The sequence below is a fragment of the Lampetra fluviatilis genome, chromosome 2, assembly GCF_964198595.1.
Source record: "Lampetra fluviatilis chromosome 2, kcLamFluv1.1, whole genome shotgun sequence".
Classification (NCBI taxonomy): domain Eukaryota; kingdom Metazoa; phylum Chordata; class Hyperoartia; order Petromyzontiformes; family Petromyzontidae; genus Lampetra; species Lampetra fluviatilis.
The window spans coordinates 14,063,016-14,088,621 of record NC_136276.1 but is presented as its reverse complement, the minus strand read 5'-3'; the positions used below and the strand labels follow the sequence as shown (position 1 = coordinate 14,088,621).

General features: G+C 44.8%; 1 protein-coding gene across 2 annotated transcripts in view; it reads right to left on the bottom strand.

Moving 5' to 3' along the window:
• The window catches only part of LOC144943205 (tomoregulin-1-like), a 61,954-nt gene that overhangs the window by 13,513 nt on the left and 22,835 nt on the right, over positions 1-25,606 (bottom strand). For both annotated transcript variants that reach the window (XM_078870485.1, XM_078870495.1), the window contains exons 3-6: positions 11,710-11,839; positions 5,252-5,278; positions 3,261-3,360; positions 2,323-2,474 (exon numbers count right to left, since the gene is read on the bottom strand). In XM_078870485.1, the coding sequence (XP_078726611.1) occupies positions 2,323-2,474; positions 3,261-3,360; positions 5,252-5,278; positions 11,710-11,839 (409 nt within the window). The remainder of the gene's footprint in view (positions 1-2,322; positions 2,475-3,260; positions 3,361-5,251; positions 5,279-11,709; positions 11,840-25,606) is intronic.

Sequence of the window (25,606 nt, the reverse complement as noted above, 5' to 3'; positions counted from 1 at the left end):
CCCACCAGATGGACACTGTTGGTCTCGCTCGTGCACCAACACGTGGCTAATTACTTATTTTTGTCCCACGTTTTCTCTGAAAGTACCAAATCTAACTTTTGACTTTGCATACTTCTGAAATTAATATCAGCATGGCACTGAGTGTATCCCAACTACGATAGATGTTTCTTCCTGTAAGCAGCTGACAATAAGTAAATGTGATCCATGAGAAAGATAATATTTATTTTATTGACAGCGGGGCATTGAACATTATTTTCTCGAACCTTTTTTTACCATCAGTCTCTTTTTATAAAGCTTATGGGAAGTGTGGACCTTTCTGAAGTATTTGTTGGATCATTTTAATCAAGTTTAGCTTCAGTGCACAATATATTCTTAATATGAACAAAAATCTGAGCAAGTACAGTACGTATAACTAACACAGCTCATGAATTACTGCTGGCAAAAAATCTCCACTGGCACTGTCTAACCATTAACATATGTGATCAGTACTCTGTATGAGGTTCGTGAATTTGAATGAGGATTCCACTTTAACACAATGTGTTGAACACCCACACAAGAAATGTGAGTGCATTATAGTCTGGGTAAGGTTTCTTTTTTGAATAGAATTCTGTATTTAAAAAATAAATCATTATTATCCGAACACAAGACAAATACTCATTTACATGTTGGTGTATTTTTTTTATCTGGGATTACTAATTCAGGCGGTTTACATTGAAGTGACTTTACCGTACCCATACGATGTCATTATAAAGCACACTGGGGTAGTAATTTAGTTGTCGACATTGTTAGCACTGCATGTGGTATAGAAAAAGAAAGTGTGACACAATGTGTTAGAACTCTAACATTTGACTCGTGAACATGATTGATTTAACACCGGTCTACTTCATGAAATGTGCATGCAAACAAATCATAAAGGTGCAAAGAAGGAAGTCATGTTCTTTAATACGCGATGCCCTTTGACAGAAATACTAAATAATGAATGGTGAGAGAGACATGTTCGTGTGAAACAGAAAAGTACATTAATGACCACGAGTATAGGCCAAAATACAATGTTCCCATCCTGTTCTTAACAAACTTGTGAAAATGTAAGCTTGTTTTTTCACATTTAAAATACACCCAACAAAAGAAGCACATTCTTATCCCTTGTCCGTATCATCATGGCTTTTAGAATTCCCCTTGATAAATGTGCTCGGTTGAAGAAAAAGATCATGCATTTTTACCATCTTTGCCCACCTCCGGCCAGCATTTCCCACTGCAGAGGCATCTTGCAATGCTATTTTCATCATGCTTTCTCCGCCGCATCTTAAAGTGTTTTCTCACCATGCATTTCATTTACTACGTCTGTAGTGGCGTACCGTGCGCAGGGTTTGCAAACAGCAGTTGCATTACGTATGGGGTTGCAGACAGTGAGGTCAGCTAAGGATAAGCAGGTGCAGGTGGGTGGCCTGATTGACAGCAGACAGAGAGACGCCAGCAATTATGGAAAAAGGCAGTGATTGGCTGGCTGCAAATGCGTACCCCCCACGCGTGAGGCGTGGGGAGTACGCTGGCTTAATGAGGGCCATCTAGGGGCACTTAATGAGGAGGAGGATAAAAGGGGAATGTGTGAGGCAGAGGGGTTGAGTTGGTTGGAGTGAAGACAAGAAAAGTCCGGGACCACGCTCTCCACACCTTGTCCTTTCCCACTGTGTTGGCTGATCCCCCACTGGAGGCAAGGGCGAGGTCGGAGGAGTGAGGGTAGACAGGCTAGCAGTAGAGAGGCTAGCGGAATCCGAAGTGTGAGTGTGAGAAGGCTAGCAGTAGAGAAACTAGCAGAGTGTATAGTAAGAGGCTAGCAGTGGAGAAGCTGGCAGAGTGCAAGATAGCAGGCTAACAGAGCAAGCGGAGCATAGCAGACGAGCAGTACAAGAGGAAGAGTTGCGACAGAGATACATGGTGTTGAACGCGATGAGTTCTGTATGAATAAAGTGACACAGGAAAAAAATAAGTTGTCCGTGTGAAATAACACCACTACACGTCTGTAACCATATATAAACCGTGTAGTGATTACGCTGACACTGACATTCTTCATCTTTGCATTATTTGATGACAACAGCCTTCTCGTGTGTGTCACGTGCTTCCAAGAAGTCGGCAGTAATGTGGAGAAAAGGTATATTTTCTATGTGAACCACATGGGTCACCCACAGGACATGGAGCTCTGAAGAAACCGCAGGAGGGAAAGTCACTCTTTAGGTTCAGGGGCTGCCAGTCACAAAAGCTCGCTGTGATCTGAGGATGGGAATGGATGGGGGGTTGAATGTGATTCCTGTGTCTGACACCGACCTGGATTGCACTTCCCCAGGAAGCGGACCTCAATGAGCTGTTGCTTCATGCAGGACGCCTCCTTCACCAGGCAGGGGTTCTCATACGACACCCCGTCTGACGCGCACACGGGGTTGGAGTTGTGTCCCGTGCAGTCTATGTTGCACACGCACCTGCTGGCCGGAGGCACGTGCAGTCCATCAGGCGGGGGAGGGGGGGAAGGTGGCCTTGGGGTTATATAGGGGTCAGGGAGAAGGGAATACTGTGGAGATTATAACATCTGCTGGAGTGATGGAAAGGCACAGGTGGGAGAGCGTGGATAAGATGAGAGCCTTGACAGCGAATTTGTGATCCTCCCTCTGAACATGGCTAGCCATATCTTAGCTTCTGAACTTAGTGCATTTAATCAATGGTTTTTTATATGGCTTCCATGAGGTAAAATGTTGAAAAAAAATAACCATTCCATCATAATCCACTTGGACACATGTTTTGACAGAACCGAATCAAATGTGCAGGTGAGATAGATATAACTCTTACGTCACTGCGAATAGTCAGGAGACTGGATCATGAGTCAAATACGGTGTAACTTTTGAGCTAATCACCCCATTGAGAGAGGACACACCTCAGCTATTTGTCTAGATATATTGCCACAGGAGTAACCTTCACAGAGCAGCACAGGAATGTGATGTTTTTTTCACACTCGAGAAAAATATAGGGCCTGATTCATGTGTTAGCAGAAACAATTTTTGTACAGATTTTCAGCAAAAAAAAAACACGGAAAGAAAGCAACGATTTATTTATTTTTCCACCCAATTCAGGTGGAAACTGCTTTCCTGCCAACACACGACTTGGCCTCGTACTTTTTTAATCTTTGCCAAAAAACCTCGAATGATAATGGAAATTTGAGGGTCAGCAACGATGAAGCACATGCATGTTAAGGAAGATGGAAGGTTCATTACCCAATATCCTCAGCATCCTCATCGCATTCAGATCCGTACAGGCAAATCCCACATTTGGTCGACTTTCTGTAATGTTCCGACCCGGACCCCTCGTAGTCGGCTGTGAATAGAAAAATGTTTCTTATATGTAAGTATGTTGAACTTCTTTCGCACCCAATGTAGCCATCTTTGCTGATCAGAGTGGTGGGGGAAGAACAGCAAACTAAACACAGATCCACTGCTGGGTTATATTTTTTCTGCCTGAGGACGACCGTTTGTATTGCGATCGAAACGTCGTGATTTATTTTATTTTATACCTACGTGACTTTACCGAAAGAACCAAAGAGTATAAACACAAAAATAAGTTCTAAAGAAAGGAGTTTTCAGTCTAGATTTAAGTGCATAGCTGCAGTGGCTTCCTAATCCATAATATAGTTTGTTTTGGGTTAGATCGCATACATATAAATGTGTCATTAAACCCACCACTAGTAACGAATTGCCATGTTCTGTTTACTTGACAAACCTTACTAATTGGCTGTGTCAGGTGGTGGCGGGTTTAACGACACATTTATATTTACGTGCTGTAAGCCCCCCAAAAAACCCTTTATTATGGATGATATTGGTCGTGAAAGCCAACGTGTTAAAATGGCTTCCTAATGTCGGAAGGAAGAGCGTGCCAGACGGTTAGTGAGCCGCTGTGAGGATGACTGGAGTTCGCGTGATGGTTTATGCCCCTTGACGAGATCAGCAAGGTATCGTGGTTCATTTGTGGCGAGCACTTTGTGTGCAATGTGAGTGCGACCTTATAAGTAATATTTAAAAATACTTTTTTTTTTAAACACGCTTTAATGCAATGTACCGTACTAGTAATGGAAGAACTCCACGACTCTAGGAAGTGGCCCCGAAGCTTGCCATAACGTAAGGGACCGTGATGATTTACAACCAACGTCAGTTGAGCGTGGACAATTAGACCCAAGCCGAAACATAACATATAAAAAAAGAATGTTTTAAAATATGTTTTATTTTGTATGATAGAATATAGTATCGTCATCAGTATGACATAAGTATACCACGTTTGCAGTCGATACCACACTGGGAAGTGGGTAAAAATGTAGTTACAAGATTTGAGGATACAACAACGACAACAACAACAACAGACAGAGCGAGTTAATAAAAAGCGTGTAATAATAATGTATTCGTTTGGCAACAGGAAGCCAATGGAGTTCGGCGAGCGCTGAAAATGCGCTTCAGGGCGTTCCTCGGCACAGCGCCGACATTCACATCGAACTGCAACAGCGAGAAGAGCTCGCGCAACTGCGCCTAAAGTGAAATATCTGTCGCTGTAAAGAGGCTTAACGAAACATGCCACACTGATGGTGGGCTACACTATGTATAATAGTGCCCTCGAATGAGAAAATAATTATCTCTTTGAAGTCGAAAATTGGTACCATTGAACATTATGTGTATTTGATGAGAAACTCCATCCTGAACATGCGCAAATTATTACAGTTGCACTGTGCTATAAATATTTCATGAGTTGCGAATAGGCAGAAGATACGTGCGGCGCAATATCAAATAAATTGAATTAAACTCCCAAATTTGTTGAATAATTGCCCATCTCTTCCATTTTACACATACTCTAATTGTGTTGCAATACTTAAACAGATACTGGCACATACCGGTTAGCTGTATTGATTTTTTGACCATTAAAAAATGTGATTAACAGATGACATGGCCCATTGCTAGTAATGTTTTATATACTGATGTGATCATTTATGTCCGACAATAATCCCATGCCATGCCGTGCCATCACAAGTGACCGATGCTGTTATTATTTTTTATCCTTAACTGAGGATTCTGAAGAAACTGTAAAAAATATTGTTTCCGGCACGTTAATATTAGATGTTAATTTACATATAATGAGTGAATGTATATCAGGTGAATTCAGAGGACTTGTTCTATGGCTGAAGATTTAATAACAGCAACTATTGTAGCAAGAGACAAGCACCCACCTCCATTACTTGATCCTGAGCCGAGTTCTGAAATAAAAGAGAAAAAACTTTTAACAGTGAGACCTTTCTGAAAATGGTAAATTGTCCCATAGTGCACTCACGTGTAGTTTTATCCAAAGGGGATATGAATAACCTGTATATTGTCAGCTACATTGTAGAAATGACTGCTTAAACTCTGTCATCTTCCATCACTCTCGCACAGAGCATGTTATGCTTGTGCTGGGAATGATTATAATCATTTATGGCAGATGGACAGTGACATGGCCCAGTGGTAGTGCGTTCCCCGTTTGTTGAAGAGGTTCACGGTTAGATGTCCAGCAACCGCCTTGCTTTGATACTATGGGTGTATTAACCATACAACTCATGCGTCGTCTACTTCACAGTGGCCATTAAATATCCTATTACAAAATTTGCAAGAGTAGGCCATTGTGTGTCAATGGTCATGGTCCAAATCTGCACCTCTGATTAGCACGGTTGGCTACGTACAGTGTGAAAGAAGTTCAATATACGTACATACATTGAAATTACAGTATTATGTAGTTGCAAATAATTCAATTGGAATATACATAGAAATAATTGCCTCCGACTGAAAAAATTGGCAGGGTCTTCCAGAAAAAAATTGTCTTGAGGCTCAGTGAGCCTTTTCTGGATAAACAAGCACAATATATAATAAGATAAGGTGGGTATTGCTGGTTTGGTGTAGAAACCAAGGTAAGAGTGTCCTGGCAGTGTTGTTGAGAATTTAAATACTCAAAGCAGGGCCATAACTCTCTCTTTTGATGGACTATGGAAACCTCTGTGGAAGATAAAAATAGATTAGTCTCGGTGTATGGATTACAGAGCTGGACACTAACTCAGCAACTCAAACATTATGTATTGGTATTTCAGCAAAGGCGATAGAAATATTGTGGCTAAACATGTTGAGCAATGCAAAAGTCCAGAAGAGACCAATACAGAAGAAACCAGTACAGGTGAGTGTTGTAGATATGCAAGATGGGGGAGGGCCAATTAGAGTTATTTCCATGAGTCTGGCAACTAGGGGGAAGACCTAAGACCAGATGGTGGGATACTGTTTAACAGATCTTGGGTGTTGGGCATCTACTGTGCAGCAGTTCTGGGATCTGACGGAGGATAGAAAACATTGGTAAGGTATCGATGACATCTTGATCTTGTTAACTATAAAATATAAAGTTATACAATACGTGTGTTTTGGAACACGTGCAAAAAGGTGCAACATTAGGGTCACGTGAATATTAAATAACTCTTGAGCAGGGTGACAACGAGGTGAAGCCAAGCAGCATGAAAATGTGTCAAACTAAGAGGGTTAAAGGAAAGGCATATGGGCTCACCCAGGTAATCAATAGCATCACTGTGTGGATATGTATTTCATGAGAGCTCCCATGGGAATAGACATTTCAGTTTGTCGGAGACATGGGTTCATAGATCATCCATAATCAAGACAGTCCCAAACGTACTGGCTATACGATGGTCAGGAGATGGCAGCATAGCAAATAAGTTGCTGATGTGTACTGTAGTTTGAGCATTGTCCCCTTGGAAATGTGTTTTCTCTGAGTTCTCCAGTTTTGTCCCACACACAAACACACATGCTCCTCAATGGGAATTATCAAACATCCCAATGCAATACTCATTAAAGGCAAAAAGGCTTTCAGAGAGAAATAACAATGAGAAATATAATGAATACATGAATGTCCAAACAAATCATCAAAATACAATCATATTGCAAAGTAATCTGTCTTAAGACCTCTTCAGAAAACTTGATTTAAATGTTCCATCGATAAAAGTTACACGAATACAATGGAAATGTCTTCAGCAGAAACTTTGTGACGGAAAATGATTTTGATGAGCACGCAGGGAATGCCAAAGCTGGTGCAGTGAGAGGAAATTAGAAAATGATGTTGATGAGCACACAGGAGATGACAAAACTGGTGCAGTGAGAGGAAATTAGTGGTTACATGCGAGTCTTCCGCAGCGCATGATAAATTATGAATGTGCATATTAGTTGACACGGATCTGACATTGCTGCCACAGCTATAGCTGACACTTTCAGTGTGCAGTCACCAGCATATACAATTCCCCATGCATGTACTTCCTATGTAATTCTATGGCAGGTTGCAGCTCCAATCTCGAAGCACTTCTGGAATGCTTTTCCAGGGACCAATCACTCAACCAAATAGGGCACTTGTGGGTGTAAAAAGACACTTGTGGATGTAAATGAGCCCTGTACCATTAAACATTTTTTTTACGTTAAAGCCGCTTTGGAAGAGTGTAAACTTAACTTGTTACTCTTTGGGGTCTTTAAATTATTATCCATGAAATAAAACCAATAGGATGACTCTAAATTATATACATTTTTTTGTTTAAATATGCCTCCTCTTTACTGCAGTTTTTGTTCATATTTGTCATGCATTTATATAAAAAAGATGGAATTATACAATGGCATACTGGATAGGGCCATAGCTATTATTTGTGCATGTGCCTGTGCTCAGGATAAACCTTGGAGCCTTTGATTTCTTTAAAAAAAATGTAGATATGGAATTTTACAGCTATTGTGTAAAGTGCATAATATAAAAAAACTCAGGGACTGGATTAAGTCCAATTTGTCTACTAATAAGTGTGGATTTTTAAATGAATAAATGTTTGGATTTGTGATTTTATTATGGTACAATATTTAGACTTTGTCTGTGACCTTTGTAAAGCTACAAGATAGATACATCTATGGTCAGGTGGGATGGACAGATATTGTGTGGTGAGATACATGAAAAAAATTTAAATAATTTGGCATGTTCATTAATTTAGGCAGTAATAACATAACCATTCAGTGAGTGCAGTTATTTGCAGATTGTCATCATTTGCCTGGCCAATTTATTAACACTATAATAAAAACTCAAATAAGTCTTGTCTACTTTAAAAACAATATATGGTTTGACCAAGTTTAAACTAATGAGCTCTCTGTTAGAGCGGACTGTAACAATTCAGATAAAAGTGTCTTTGGGTTTGTTCACATTCCTGAAATGTCAAATGGGAGGATTTATACCATTGCATTATTCGCTAACCCAGAGGAAAAGCATAGATAAGTGAAATCAAGGTCTAAGTCAGGGGTCGGCAACCTACGGCTCCGGAGCCGCATGCGGCTCTTTACGGGCTGCTTCTGGACGATATGTACGTATGTACAGTATGTACTCAGATGCATTGCGGCTCTTGAAATACTGAATTTTGTACCGAATTGGAAAGAAATGGCTCTTCTTGTTATTTTGGTTGCCGACCCCTGGTCTAAGTGAAAAGACCCTGTTGTAATAGGCATTTTAAGATACAGCTTTATTTTGGAATCACTTTTGTGGAAGGAAATTAAAATAGTAAAAGCCTGGTGTGGCCTTATTAGGAACTGGCATTGACTTATTGGCCTTCGTATTGCTGAACAGAGAATGAGATGGCAATGGTGAAACAGGTGATGATGATGATTTGGAGTGATATTGAATGATACAGTGCTTTGCAACATTCTATATATGAACGTTTGTGCCTGCGCTGCTGCTAATCATTATTAGTTTACAAGTCACACAGCTCAATTCATATCAGAGATCAAGTTGGATAGGTGCAAAAAATTTTGGCAATAAAATAATATAACGTGGCATGTAGTAACATAATTATTGTTTAGATACTATTTTAAAATATATAAGGATCTTTCTAAAAGTGCATAGCAAAGGGACATTATGAGTTTAAAAGTTCAATAAAATGTCCATCACTTTATTATAACATTTCTCTCTTGTGTATACACGTTTTAATATGTCCACAGATGCAATGCTTTTTGTGTGCAGTTGCTGGTGAGAGCCTGTCTAAAAGTGATTTAAATATATAGTGTACAGTGCCAATCACAAGAATAATTTGTAGTAGGAAGCAGAATTAAAAGGTAAGAGCATTTATAATCATTGTTTGGAGGACATTAATCCTACAATAATGAGTTGCTAAATTCACAAGTCTTGACATAATTATCCCGGCTTGAATATTTATTCTCATTATTTCCTATGTGTGTGTAGCAAAGTTCTTAACATAGCAACCGATGCCTAACATCTGTATTTCCGTGATTCATCTTAATTTCGCGTGCATGGCCTTGTTCTCTGTGTATGACTACGTTGACCACTATTCATCATATGAGTCAAAATAATGAGGATAAGACAAAGAAGAATGAGACCCTATTGATGTTAAAACACTGTTAACGCCATGTTTTGGCAGCAGGGAGGACATGTTGAGCCGACCCATTACTGTTTCATGATTTGACTCATGGGTGGGTGAATATGCATAGTATTGCATACCAAGAGCTAGATCTGAGGTGGGGTTTTGTTGGGGGCTTTGAGCTATGTTTCCACTGCTGGTTCAAGCCTCATGACAATGCCACGCACGTAAAGTGTTTGCATTAAAATACTCATTACATGATACTTTAATCATACGTGAGTCTACAAAAGTGCACAATTTAACACAAGGTTGCACAGCGAGATATACCACTACAGTGTTCAGAAAAAAGATTGTCCTACCCGTGGTCAGTGATTTGACACGGAGTGACAAGCAAGTGGACGCTGTTGCATGATGCATTGTTTTGACATATTTCAGGGGTCTGCAATAGTCCGTTTACTTGCGGTGTAATGATATATTAAGGCATAGATAAAACATGATGTTTGTCTCTCCCACATACAGTCATGATGTATGGATTTTAATGTATTATGCTCACGGTGATTACATTGCATAATGCATGTGAAAATCCATAATTTACATTTGCATACAGGTTTATGTAACCACAACTGCTACAAAGGCTGCTACATTCACGACAATTAATATTGTTTTATACTAGACTCAAATCGTGACCGTGAGTCGTGACAATGTATCATATTTTAAAGGGGCAAATTGTTAGTTACAGGACACCCATTTACTGAATACGGAAAGATCTTCCATCCTATGTGTGACCTGGCCCTGGTGCATTTGGTTGGGGGTTGGAGACTTCTGTAAATTGAAAACTCCTGGCCAGAATGATGCATTGGTTCACGTGTTGTACCTTACTGCTAACATTGTTAGTATCTGCCTTGTTTCGTATGGAGATTACAGTTTGTATTTTTCATGGCCCGCATATTAGTAGCATTTTTCAAATGGGGCATTGTTCAGTTATGGCGATGGTGTACAGTACATCTAACGCAGATGTTCTTGACATCAATTAGCACATTATTAATGCTCAAGTACATACATAATTTAATTTGCTGCACAGTCAATAAATTATAGAATAAAAAACTAATTGATGTGCTACTAGATTTGAATAGACTGCAAATTAATGGATGCATAGTCTAATTAATTAAGGCAATGTGAAACTTTACAAATGCCTTGAAAAAGTAACTAAAACGAGACTTTAGCTATGCATGTTCAAGAACAATCTTTTAAGACTGATACAAGTATACATAATCCTGATACATTGTTTTAATCTATATTATTGTAATGCATTATAGCATAGTTTGTATAACAAACAAAACAACTGATATATGTTTTATGTGTCTATTGACGTGCATCTACATTAACCATGTGTGTACAGTTGTATCTGTGATTTGTAATTTAAGTACAGTAAGCCCTCTTGAAAAAGAGAAAATTGGAAGGATTGCATTTAAATGAGGGCCAGCCTCTGGAATGTGATCCTGTACCCGAACCCTCACATGCATGTCCCACCCCAGCCAATTAAGCCTTAACGCTTAATGTGTTGAATATCTTACATTTGTAGTAACAAAATACCTGAGTGTTTTTGGTACATTTAGGTACAAATAAATTACATATTTTACACATAGAGTACTTGGTTTTAAATCACATTGAAATATCTTCATTCTATTGGTATTATAATTACATGACAATGAGTGTAGCATCTACACTACCTGGCAATAAGCACACCGCTTATTCAAACAAGCACTCAGAAATATTCACAGGAAAGATGTTTAATAAAAAAAATTAAGGCCATCGAAAATTAATGAGGCATACAAATATACCAACGAATGCTCTTCACTGCTTTTTGCTTTGTGGTTGTGCAGAAAACATCCTAGAATATGAAGGTGAGGCAAGGAAAGAGGCACTGTCAAATAATGGGTTGTGCTCAGGGCCTGTCAGTTGCTGTCTGCTGGCATTACAGATAAATGAAGGTCCATGAATGTAGCGTAGCTAAACGGACAATACCAGGTTTTCGCGGTTGTGCTGCGTATCTCTCCGATGCATTTTCGGGCTGTGCCATGTGTTGCCCAGCAAGGTGTTCAATTGCTGAAGAGGCTCTCAGCACATGGAGCGAAACGTTGGACAAAATACCAAACAACACATGGTACATCCAGAGAACACATCGATGAGCTTTACTATGGTTCGTCTGGTGGTGACCTGCACAAGCGTGTGGATGTGCCGTGTGCGTGTGTACGAACATACGCCCTCACCGGTGTAACAGGGTCCGGGCGCAACTTGAGTGATGATGCGCTGCAAGCGACACGCTGTCTGGCGCAGGTGGCACTCGTTCTGGTAGCTTAGCCCGTCGGAGCCACACACTGGCACAACATCTGGGAAACACTGTTTGTGGGTGGGCGGTGTGGACAGAGGAGAGAGGAGATAGACATGTGGGTTGGTGAGAAGCGGGAGATCTATGCTGCAGGTAACAGGCAACCCTCCCTATCTAACTTGGTTGTGCATTGTACTGTAAATAGGAAACACAAAGTAATCGTCTACTTTGGAGTAGAAATCTGCATGTTCGTTTTGATTGCACGAAGCATCATGGAAGGGTTTCTGTACAGATAAACTCAACACACTCTTGGGCAAGTGGCATGGCTTAGCCGTAGAGCGTTTGCCACTTGTTGCAACGGTTCACAGTTTGAATCCAGCAGTGGCCCTGATTTTCACTGCGGTTGTAATAACCAACATAATATGCACCATAATACATAGAGCCCTTGATGTAATTTCCAAGAGTGGGTCATTGTAAGCCAGCATCAGGGTCCATATTTGCCAAATTTGACAATAACCCATAAATTACTCAATTGGGATTATATATGGCAGTCATCACTCCTTCAGGCAGCCTAATGCCCCAGGTCACTCTTACAAATGAGGACATCCTGCTCTCTTGAGTTTCTGACCTCCTTTAAGAAAATACACTTGAAACTCTTAAACAGAATGCTAATCATGCTGATAATTAACTTTAATTTACTCTAATAAACTTTCCGATAAGGTGCAGTGAAGTATTTCTAGTTTGTGTTTTTTTACATGATAAAACACCTCTATCAGAGATAATAGCCACAGTTATGGGAGTACAGAGCATGATTTGCATAGATGAATATGATTACGCTGATTCTGTGTAAGGTGATGCCAATGTAATCATACACAATACCTCATTGAGGGTTGCGAATTTGTTCCACTGGAAAACTTAACATTACAGTTTACACATAATATAATTGTTTTCATCCATTAAAAAGGTGTTTAAGGAAAGACTGTCCTCACTCATGACAAACTACAGCTGGAGAGAACTTCTAAATAAACCCAGGCATCAGCAAAATTATTCCACAATCTATTATTGTAGGCCTCATTTAGGCAATGCATTTTTCATTACAGTATTGTTAGTATTGGTAGCTCACCCTTCATCAGTGAAATGAAATGCTGACTTCTCTTCATGACAATTTGAACATTAATTACTTTTTCTTCGTCCTGTTTGTGACGCATTCCTGGGGTGGTCAGTATCAGTGCAAGGGCATGACTATGTGGCCTTGGGCCAGCAAGACTGACTATTGCCAGCATTGGTTGTGTCAGCTGTCAGTCTCTTTGCTATTCTCAGCAGGATTCAGCACAGCCCACTTGGCACTGAGGCCTTTTTGAGTTTCTACTCTGATGAAGTTTTATATCGCTTTTGACTTTGGAGAAGCAATCACTCATGCGGTTGAATGGCACGTGCGACTTGTGCCTGTATCAAACAAAGCTCACGGCATCGAATGCTGCATACGAGCCTCGAATGGAGAAAGGGCCAACCACGATCTATTTTCCAAGCAGGCACACGTACTTTGTAAATGGGATTTTGTTCTTTGTAACAAGCAGTGGTTTTAAAACTATAAACAATTTTTTTTATTTTACCAGATAAGGTCCACTGAGCTATATCAATATTTTTCAGAAGCGACCTGGCCACAAATGATAGCTCAACGAAGTGGCTTATCATGTGGAAAAATATAGCAGGAAAATACCCTAAACGTGTGATTCTAAACGTGGAGGGAAAAATCAGAGGACCCGGAGAAAAATCCACGCGACCACGGGGAGAACATGAAAACTCCTGTATACCAGCAAGGTAGTTAACATCTCACGGCCGTGGTGGCAAGATGTTAATTACCTCGCCTGGTTTTAATGAATAACGCCCCTTACATCTGTAAGTACACGTAAAAAACTAATTGAAATGATATGTGTAATTGATTTTCATGTAACTTTTACGAACAGTCATTTAAAATTGCACTATGAAACATACATTTTGTCTTCTTGGTTCTTTCGGTAAAGTCACGTAGAAGGGAAGTAATAAAATAATTAAAATAAAACATAATAAAACAATTCTCACGACGTTTCGGCTACAACGCAAGCAGCCGTCTTCAGGTGAAGAATGAGACACTGCCAAGCTAGGAGCTTATATATAAGCTGAGTTGGAGGTGGAAGAAGAAGAGAGCCTTAACAAAAGAATGTGCATATCAAGAGGAATTTTGCATATTCATGGGAAATGCGTAGGAGGTGGGCGGGGGGGTTTCAAAGTCATATTATGCCCATGCATTATGCAGGATCAGCAGCACCAAAGGGAGGGGGGGGGGGGGTAGCATTAACAAAGGGAGGGCATGTTAATAGTATGTAGAAGCAATGAAACATGTGAATGGGAAAACGGTGGCAGGAGATCCGCAGCGGAGCAAATAATGCATTCCCTGTGGAGAGCACAAGATACACAGTTAATGCCAGTGAGTGGACTGCGGTCTGAAAGTCACCATAAACGTGAACAACAATCAGTTAAGATCCGAAGTGGTTTATTACGTCCTTCCAATGATTGCTGAGCCAGAATCCATCTTCTCGGTTGAAATTGTCTCTGTGTTTGTATATGTGGATCGCCTCATGAACGAATCTCTCATGGTAGCCAGATGGCTTGCAGAGAACCTCTGTCTTGGAGAAGTCAATGTCATGTGAACCCACTGAATTGTAACAGTGATCTGCCACGGCTGAGGTGTTTGTCCTACCGTGTTTCAGGTCAGCTTTATGTTCACGGATGCGGTCCGAGACATGTCGTTTGGTTTCTCCAATGTAACTGCTACCACAGAGGCAACTCACTGTGCCTACGCTCCCTTCTCATCTATGAATCCCTGGCTCCTCTATCCAATTCTCCAACTACATAAAGTTCCTCAGCAAAACTCTGGACTCCACCTTATCTTTTGACAACGACCCCAAACACATAATCAGATCTTGCAACCACCACCTCAGAGCCCTCTGTCATTTATATCCCCTCACCACCACCGAAATCGGCAATAGCCTCACTTGCAGCGGGGTGCCAAGGTTGGCGAAATCTTAACTCCCTTGCCTGGTATACAGGAGGCTGTGGGTTTGATCCCAACCCTGACAGCTGTATATTTGGTGATTGCATGTTCTCCCCGTGGTCGCATGGATTTTTCTCCGGGTCCTCCGATTTTTCCCTCCACATTTACAAACATGCATTGAGAGTATATGGCTGCCATGCATTTCCACATGATAAGCCAATTCGTTGAGCTATGATTTGTGGCAAGGTTGCTTCTGAAAAAGCTGTTGCTCAGTGGCCCTTACCTGGTAAAATAAAAAATAATAGTTTCGTTTAGAGTCGGGTCCCACTTTAACTTATTTTTTGGTCTTCATCGAGTAATCTCAAGACGCTCCATCGGTTGCAGAACCATCTCACCCACACCGTCCTCAGTGCCTGACATCCTCAGCAACAATTTTTTCCCCTCCATCCGCTCCCTCCACTGGCTTCCCATCGCTAACAGGGTCAGCTACAAGATTACCTGCCTGTGTCACCACACTTTCAAGAGACACTTAATGGCTGCACCTCTTACGCTTGGCTTTCGAGTGTCAATGAGTTTGGCTCCATGCCTCAGAGGCACGGTCCAGAATATGAATTCTAAGCGTGGGAAGAGGAAAGAGGCTTAGCTACCCCTAGCTGAGGAAACTTCCTATGTATGAGTCTGTCTCTCTGAGGATACAAACTGTCGCTTAGTCTTCACACAACAATTCTTGGCATTTAACGTTTCTCTGCAGTCAAATAACTCAGGGGAAGAAAAACAACTTTCAGGAATCAATTCCAGAATCAATTCCACGAACAGCAAAAACTGCTGCTAAGGTGAGTTCATGAGAACAGTTCCGTCACCCCACTGAGATAGGATGGCAAGTGAGTGCAAGATAAGATCATCTCGGTGCTTTATCTGAATGTATTGTCAATATGCACCTCATAAATACCTCTAAGACTGTAAGTATTCTTAATACAGTCGCCATGATATCGCAACATAAATACCCGATGCGTCCAATTAGGGCACACGTTTGTACGGATGACTTGAGATAAAAACCAAACTGGAGTAAATTGATTATCTGTTCTTTTTCTATTTAAGGATGTAGAGGCTCAATTTTTCTAAAGCCCTAAAAATCCAGATGAGAAAGTGTTGCTCTTAACACCCGCAGGAACACTGCATATATGTACATATCGTGTATGTAATAGCACATGAGGTGGAGCAGTGGCACAGTGGTTGGCACTGTGCTATGAACATTTAGACCTGACAGTGATATCTGAACCAGTCCTGGGCACCCCCGAGTCCCACCACCCTGCCCTCCCCCCGCCACCCCTCAGTGACCAGCACAGTGAAGTATGGTCAAACATCCCCCATGACCAACATGGTGTGGGGATGCGTTCGTCTGGCAGTGGAATGACAACTGGCATCAAAATAATTAATTTTTACAGTCATTAAAATGTATTCTAAAAAAAAGCACACGACGGTTATCATCAGTGTCCTTGTGTATTATCCTACTCCTAATTTTCTCCAATTCAATATTTCTCAAGACGAGGTCATTCCCAACAACAAGACGTCTGTCCCTGGTCAAGATACTGCCTGTAATATTTGCTTGTTGAATTCTAATATTGGACTGCCTACGAATTTCTGTAACGTTCGTATTATCTGTGATTGCGACCTTTCCTTCTCTTCACACATTTATTTTTATCTTCGCAGCACGTCTCACCATCTGCGAAAGGAATAATAACGATACATCCGATTCATAAAGGGTACAGATCTTGTTCAGCGAGTTGTTGACACAAGTCACTTACATATTTTTCTCGCCCAGTTACTGATGATACCCAATGTCATGCTTTTGCAATGTCTCGCATTGACGAACGTAACTGTCAACTCGATAGCCTCCCTCTAGACGAGCCAGAATTCTGCTGCCAGACTTCTGATTTGCACCCACAGGCAATGTCACATCTCACCAATTCTCATATCCCATTACTGGCTCCCAAATCGATCTTGAATCAGCAGCAAAAATTCACTGTTTTCAAGATGTGAAACGGTCTTATTGTAGTCTACTTCTCTCCTCTCAGATTGATTCATTCTCGTCGCTTAGTCCACTTGGTGAGATAAAAAAAAATCAACCATGGAGCTGAGAGAGATCGCTTTTTTCTTCATTATCCCTGCTATTTCAAATCCTCCATCCCTTCCTGTCCCCACTCAGATTTAACACTTTGCCTCCTCTACCGTTGGCTAACTACACCTAGAAGAATGCTCTCCCTCATTTTTACCCAGCCTTTTCCCCCTAGTTGCTGCTTAAAACTTTTAATATACATGAGCTTACATTTAGCTTTAGCGTGGGGTCGCGACTTGTGCACGGCGTGTCATACTCTCGGTCTTCCCAATCCGAATGTTGGTTTTGTTCACTATTTGTTTTACATTTTAATTGATAACTTTTGCATTTTCTTTGCGTACATTTTATGTCAATTTGATTGCCTTGTATGTGTATGGCCACTTGAGATGTTCCTTAATGAAAATGTTTTACATTCCAATTTTTTACTATGCTTATTATTGTTTTCATGTGCAATTTATATTCCATGACTGGCACACACTTGGGGGGGGGGGGGGGGGCTCACCCCGTCGTGTCTAAGAGGAACCACAGCAGATGATATTGTCAAGTAGGGAAATGTGAATTTCCGGAAATGCAGCGCTGCTACGAGACGAACAGCTACAGCACGAGAGGGCAATGAGTGCTATCACAATAGCATCATTGCCCCCCTAGCCATACTTTGGTCGGTAAGAGGCTAATTGTGAACTGGATGTGCGGTTGGATAACAGTGGCTAATGGATGTCACACAGATGTCGTTTTACAGTCCCGTTGCTCTAAATACAGTGCACCAGGACGTGATGCTGTCACGGTGGTTAATTCAGCAGCGAGCATTAACAAGCAATTTACAAGTTGATATGCTTTCAATTGTCATGACTAAAACTAACACATTTCCTTCGTGAGTAAAATGCATTCTACTAAATAAATTAATTCACGTGATATAATGTAACATTGCAATTTTCACATATCGCTGCGAGTACCCAATACGCAGCAAGGGATACGAATGTCTGTGCTCCCTCGGAAGTGTTCACAGCATGTGCATGACCTATGACCTTTCAGACCGAGTGAGTCGCCTACTTGTAATTGGAAAAAGATAATGCTTCACTGTGTGTGATAATTAAAACACAAAATGATTAGCAATATCACGAGTATGCTTTTACCGGCGCTGTACTGAAGCTGGCCTTTTGCCAGAAATCGCGTATCCACATATTTTAGCTTTCTTCGGCAATATATACGTATTTAAAAAAAAACTTGTTTTGAAAATATGCATGCAAATCGTGTGAGCTTCAAGTGCACTGTGTAAATGAAGAGCTGCATTATAAATGAGCATTTTCTTGCACTGAGAAAAGGATGTGCTTCTGGCTTTACTGGGAGCTTGTGACTTTGCCTGCTCAAGCTGAATAAAAAAAACAGTCAACATTAAATGAAAAGCTTTCAGCAACACCTACTTGCAGAGTAGACACAGCACTTTTGTCTTGCACAACAACAAAAACATAATTCAGTTTTCACAAATGATTATGTGCAACTGGCATTAAAAAATAACAAATAAAGGGACGTGTTATGTCCTTCGCAAACACATTACAGTATCAATCACCACAGCAGCCGTTTGTTGTTGTTGTTGTATCACTGTTGTCGTGATTTGATTAAGCATTTGTATGGCGCAAATAAAATGAGGAAGATGATATAAACACGAGCAAGAAGCCCTCCACATCTCTCATTCTCTCTGTCAGACTGAAAACATCTAATGTATTTTGTTATTAAGTGATTTACTTAACACAGGTATGTTTCCTGAAACTTGTAGGTCATTGCCTTATTTGCTGGATGATTTTAAAGAAAAAAAAAATTGTTGAGAAAGGGCAAAGTTATTTTCAAAAGATGCAAGGTGGATCAATAAAGTGCATTGTGAAGGGTAAAACCTCTTTGTCTTCTGAAAGATTTTATGTGGGAAAGAATACTTTATGAAGAAGAAATGATCTTGTGGAAGATAGCAGGCAATCGATAAAACACATTGTGAGCGGTAAAGCTGTTTTCGCAAGATGTAAGGCAGATTAATACATTTGATGGAAGATGCATCCACAATTAGTACACCATTATAATTTTTGTACTCCTCCCATTTATTTATCGCTGCATCTTTTGTAAGTGACATTCTTCCACCTCCAAAAAAATGCACACATCCGGTGTGACTCTTATTTTACTAAAAGCATGTTCTAGTGGGGCATCTTTCTGTTCCAGAAGCCACAACATTTAATGTTTATTGTTGTTGTTTTTAGACATAGTGGTATATGTTTCAGAATCTGCAAGTCATGAGCTGTTGATTTGTGCCCCATTTAACCACCTGTCACATGTTCTTCAAACCTATCAGACAGTGACCCTTGGCAGCACCCATGCATTATAGAGATTGTGCGTTGCTTTACTTAAACATTTTCATAATTTCAGACAAGATTGCAATGATAAATCCCGTGTAATTTTAGTTTCTCAAGTTAATCTTAGATTTAGTGCACTTGAAAATAATCATTTGGCAACACACAGCAAGGGACTTTACTACTTATGCAAATGAATTTTTTTTTTATAAAACACTTTTTGGTAAATTCCTACATCAGCTTTAATTAGGAGTGCCATTTACTTTACATTATTTTAGCTCTTTAGCTTTTTTCACCAAATTCTAGAACGAACGTGCCATCTGGTGAATTCAATGCCAACCTTGATATTGTAGGGTTGTTACGGGAGGGCTGTAGGTGCATGGGATCCAACGGGGAATAAACACAGTGGGCGGAGCTCCGGGAGTACACGGGGGGGGTGCCCGCAGCGACGTCCGCATCAGGCAGCCTGGGGGGTTGTGATCCTGACGGGGGGTATAAAGGGGGAGGACAGAGAGAGCTCGTGGCTCAGTCTGGGAACGAAGGAGGAAGAAGGAAGATCTTCTAGTTAGAAGCCCTGGACTCCCCTCGACGCCGCCCTTGTAAGGGCTGCGGAGGATCGAGCCAGAGGCGTGGTTCCGTGAACCAGGGTCAGTACCCTGGGACTCCGGAGACCGTAGCCCGACTCACCAGTGTCGGGCCAGTTAGCCTCCCCTAGCCCGTTAGTGGAGGACTTGGGAGTAGGTCAGGACTAGCTAGGGTGTATCCCCAGTTATCCGGGTGAGGGGGCCGCTACCCCCTCTAGTGCTGTCCTGTACCGACAAGCTTGAATAAACATACGTGTGCCTCAACCTGGGTGTCCAGCGTACTTACCGGTACTTCATCTGGTGTCAGAAGAACTACGGACATGGAAACACGCCAGACAGCTCGAGCCAGAGTACCGGAGGAGGACACTGCTGAAGTCATTGAGCCCGAGACGGCTCACCAAGACATGGCGCAGCCGGGGGCCGACGCGTTCCTACCGGGGCATCGGCATGAGGAGGGGCCGCAGCCAGACGCGCTACGGCTGGCTCACGAGAGACTGGCGGAGCTACTGTACGCCGCTGCCGCCACGCTGGAAAACATCACGCGGCTGGGGGCTGGTGGTCCACCACGGGGCGAGGGGAGTCGTCGACCTGAGCGCCTTCCCGCCATTTCTGAAGACTCCAACTTTGAATTTCCCGCCATCGTTACGGCAGCTGCAGAGGGCGTGGCCGGGCTCAACCTTGGGTCCGACACCGCTCTCGCTGGGACAGCTGCGTCATCACCGGCGGAGGGAGCGTCATCACATCGGCGACAGGCGATTCCATCTGCCATTCGCGCCGACGCACAGCCGAGTCCCGGGAATAACAGCCTGCAGACTTCCAAGGCGAACGCTGCGCTGCAACAACGGCTGCCTCCGCTGAAAGAATTTGTTGGTGCAGAGGGCGACTGGGGCGGCTTCCAGCGACGCTTCATCGCCCACCAAGAAATGGCAAGGTGGTCCGACGATGAAGCCCTCTGCGCGCTGCCGGCGCTCCTCGACGCAGACGCGCTCGCCGCCCTCACATCGGCGCCGAAAGAGAAGCGGTCTACTCTGCCGAAGGCGCTACAACTGCTGGCCGGGGTCTATGGACCTTCAGCAGAATGCAGAGAGCAGTTCTACGAGCGCAAGCGGGGTGAAAAGGAGTCGCCCCTGGCATACAGGACGAGCCTCCTAGCGCTGGCTAAGACGGCTTTTCCCCGTATGGACGACGATGGCGTGGACGCGATGGTCACGGAGAAAATACTCCTCCTGGCAGACGACCTGGACATCGCTGTCGTCGCACAGGAGGACGCTGAGATGACCTCTCTTCAGGCGGCGCGCCTCCTTCACGCCAACCTTCTGTCCCTGCGGCGGAAAGCCAGCAGGGCATCGGCAGGGCGTGCGGTGGCTGCAGCCACCCTTCCGACGGAGGAGCTCTTCGCCGTCGACCATCGACGGCAACAGGCGCAAGAAGTACGCTCGGCCCGGGACGGGTCAAGCCGTTTCAACCGCCCATCGTCTCCACCGGGGCTCCCGCGGTGTTTCAACTGCGGCGTCCGGGGCCACGTCGCCTCGGGGTGCCGCTCTCCGCGACAGCGCGGGACGACGCCTCGACGGCACGCCGGCCCTCCTCTTCCCAAGCTCCAGCAACATGATCCGGCGAGTCGCGGCACCACACATGCTTGGCCAAAGCACCCACCCGTTGCACACTCTCGCACCACAACAAACGGGGGGCCGATGTCGCGTTGCAAGGGGCCAACGCGGATCACTGCGGGGACTCAAATCGAGCCCAAACAGTGGTCCGTGTTGGCCCATCGCGTGGTAGCCGCGTCGTCAGGGTCGTCGGCCGTGGTCGGACACATCGACGGGGTAGAAGTACGCATCTTGGTCGATACGGGGGCATCGGCGACAATCATTTCGGAATTAATTTACAATATTCTGCCCGTACAAAGCCGGCCTTTAATGCCGGTTAACGTCCCATTCTATGCCGCTAACGGGGGCTCTCTCGGCATCATGGGACAGATTCGAGCGCAAATTTCTATTGGGGACATCAAATTGTCGGGGCCGATTTTCGTTTCCTCCTCGCTGGCGGTTCCGTGCCTGCTGGGGACGGATTTCTTAGGCAAAATGCCCATTCGTATTTTGATCGACCAAGGATGCATTGAGCTTCCGTCAGGGCGACGCATGGCCTTCCTGACTTCCCCTGCGGCGGCTCGGACGGCGTTCGCGACGGTACCGGCGTTCGTCGTCAGAACAGTTAGTGTGCCGCCGGGAGCTCAAATGCTAGTGCCTCTGAAACTTCGTAAGCCCTTCGCTAAGGGCGTAGGGGATCAGGGTGTTTTGCTGGGACCGTCTAGGGCCGGGGTTAGTGCACCTAATTTGATTCCGGCCCAGACCGTCGTAAGAGGGGACGAGGACCCTTTCATCGCGGTCCTCAATGTGGGGTCGCAGACAGTGGTGGTTCCTCAAGGGACGGTGCTCGCTCACGCGACGCCGGTACCCTGCGAGGAACCTGTCGCGAACCATGTTGGCACTGCTTCCCGAATGCTCCCACATTCGGACAGCGATGAAGGGTGGCTCGACGCGCTTTGTGCGGGATCGACGGACCTGACAAATTCAGAGCGCCAACAGCTTAGAACGCTACTGAGGGAATTTTCCGACGTTTTCAGTCGGGATAAATATGATTTGGGTTGCACTCACCTGCTGCGTCACCATATTGACACGGGTGACAGCGCGCCAATTCGCCAAAATCCGTTTCGGTTAAGTCCCGCCGAAAAGGACCATGTCAAATCGGCTGTTGATGACATGTTAGCCGCCGACATCATTTCTCCCTCCACCAGCCCTTGGGGAGCGCCGATCGTCCTGGTTAAAAAGCAGGACGGCTCGTTGCGGTTTTGCGTGGATTTTCGGCGCCTTAATAAAATTTCGGTTGCCGACGCATACCCGCTCCCACGGATGGACGAATCGCTGGACGCCTTGGCGGGAGCGCGATTCTTCTCCACACTAGATTTACTTTCGGGATTCTGGCAGCTTCCTCTGGACGATGATTCTAAGCCTAAAACTGCTTTCCGTACACCGCACGGCCTGTTCCAATTCAACCGGTTGCCGATGGGCTTACACTCAGCGCCGGCAACTTTCCAGCGATTGATGGAATTGGTTTTGGCTGGATTGCAATGGGAATCGTGCCTGATTTATTTGGATGACGTTATTGTCTTTGGTAAAACTTTTGATGAACATCTCCAGAGGTTGCGGGCGGTTTTCCTAAAGATGCGGGCTGCTAATTTGAAATTTAAGCCCCAGAAATGCCATTTGTTACGCGAGTCGGTGCGTTATTTGGGGCACATCGTAGGGCGCTCGGGTATTGCTACCGATCCCGCCAAAACGCAGTGTGTCAGCTCCTGGCCGACTCCCACCTCGGTGGGAGAGGTCAGGAGTTTTATTGGCTTCGCATCATATTACCGACGCTTCGTCGCTAATTTTGCAACGATTGCCAAACCCCTACACGCGTTAACATCTAAAGGGGTTCGGTTCCACTGGGGTCAGGAGGAGGAAGCTGCTTTCTGCTCCCTTCGGGACGCCCTGGTAAAGGCTCCTCCCCTGATTTACCCAGATTTTTCTAGGCCGTTTTTGCTCGACACCGACGCGAGCAACACGGGTATTGGAGGTGTGCTTTCCCAGGTGGTTGACGGCGTGGAACGGGTGGTTGCGTACGGCAGTCGGGTGTTGTCTCCAGCGGAGCAAAGATATTGTGTCACCCGTAGGGAACTGTTGGCAATTGTCTATTTCATCCAACAGTATCGCCCATATCTGTACGGTCGGCATTTCACCGTCCGCACAGATCATGCGGCACTGCAGTACGCCCTGAAGGTTCAACAGCCATCGGGACAATTGTCCCGATGGTTGGAGGTCCTCCAGGATTTCGATTTCGAAACCACCTACCGTAAGGGCGTTCGCCACACCAACGCTGACGCTCTGTCACGGATGCCAACCGCCTCCGAATGCGCATGCCTCCTGGGGTCTGGGCGTTGCAAGCCGGCAGGGGACATGATGGTTCCGGTCCTGGCGGCCGCCGCCAATGACGAAACATTGGTCACCAATGATATCGCGGAACAGGGGAAAGATTCCCTGCTTGGGTTGCCCGTTAATGAATGGGGGCGCCTCCAAATGGAGGATACCTCCCTCCTCGCGTTGCGTCGTCGCGCCGGAGAGAGGGGGCGGGGGACGGGTGAGGCCGACGCTTGGGGCATGCACGCAGGGTTGCTCATGCATTGGGACAGCAAATCCCACCGTCACCGGCTGGTGGTCCCTTCGGGATTACGGGGTAAGGTGGTGTGGGCTGCGCATGAGCGCCTCCTCCACCTGGGGACCCAGAAAACTCTCTCCTTGCTCCAGCTGAATTTTTTTTGGCCAGGCATGACAAGGGATGTCACTGATCTGTTGGCAGCATGCCCTCGGTGTGCGCAGCGCAAACCACCGGCACGGGAGTCGAACCCGCCCTTGCAGTCCATCCAGGTCTCCCGAGTAAATGAACTGGTCGCACTGGACATTCTGGGGCCATTCCCCGCCACCCCCAGGGGTAACAGATATTTGCTTACTGGGGTCGAATATTTTACGCGCTGGCCTATGGCCTGGCCCCTGCCAAATCAGTCGGCAGCAGCCATCGTCGACGCCTTTGTCCAGGGTTATGTCATGGACAAAGGTGCTCCGGAGCGGTTGCTGACCGACCAGGGTAGAAATTTTTCCGGGAAACTCCTAAAACAAGTCTGTGATCTCCTAGGAACGAAAAAAATTCGAACCTCTCCTTATCACCCGCAAACGGACGGGATGGTCGAGCGTCTGCATCGCACCATCTCGTCTATGTTGTCGCAGCAAGTCTCGGACTCACAGACTGATTGGGACTTACAAATTCAAGGGGTTCTAGCGGCATACAGATTGGCTCCCCATGCTGCGACGGGATTTTCACCATTCTTTCTTATGTATGGCCGCGAACCCGACCCACCTGTTTCGGCACAGCTGCAGATCCCCGCGCCGCTGGGTAAAATTAAATTGGATGAACACGTTAAATTTAACCTTGACAAACTGACTGAGGCGCGGGATGCTGCGAGGCTAAATTCTGACAGGCGTCAAAAGGCGAACGAGCGCCTCAGGCTGGCTCGCGCGCACGTGCTGCAGTGGAAGCCGGGGGACAGGGCATGGCTGCACTGTCCCCAGGTACCACTCGCGACCTCCTCTAAACTCGTGCGCCCGTGGCGGGGCCCCGTCGAGGTTGTCGAGGTTTTGAGGCCTCAGTGCGTTCGAATCAAATGGGGCAGGCGCCGGTGGTTTGTACACCCCTCTAGGCTAAAACCGTTTGTTGCGGTGCGAGGGCCCACTCCACACGCGCGGGGCCAAGCATGTGGGGGGTCGACCGACTCGGAGGGTCCGTCGCTGCTCTCGCCTGATGTGTTGCCGGCTGTCCCACCCACAGGTGCACCGGGAATGACGGGCTCATGCCCTACAACCCACACGGGTGATGCCGACGGTCGCGCCACTTCAATCGCGACCTCATCTCGAAAGGGACAGCCGCCACCGGATGGTCCGCCGTCCGGGGTTGCCCCGGGTGACGGGCCTGCGGCAAGGACGCGCGCTAAGATGCGCAGACTCTTATAATATACAAAAAGAAGAAATTTTTTTTATTTCACGTGTCATGGTTACTGTATGCTGCGTCGGTGGTGCGCTCCTGCCACATTGTGTGTGTTGTGTTGTGTGTGTGGGCGGGGTGTGTGTGTTGTGGGTGCGTTGTGTGTCGTGGGTGTGCTGTGTGTGCTGGGGGAG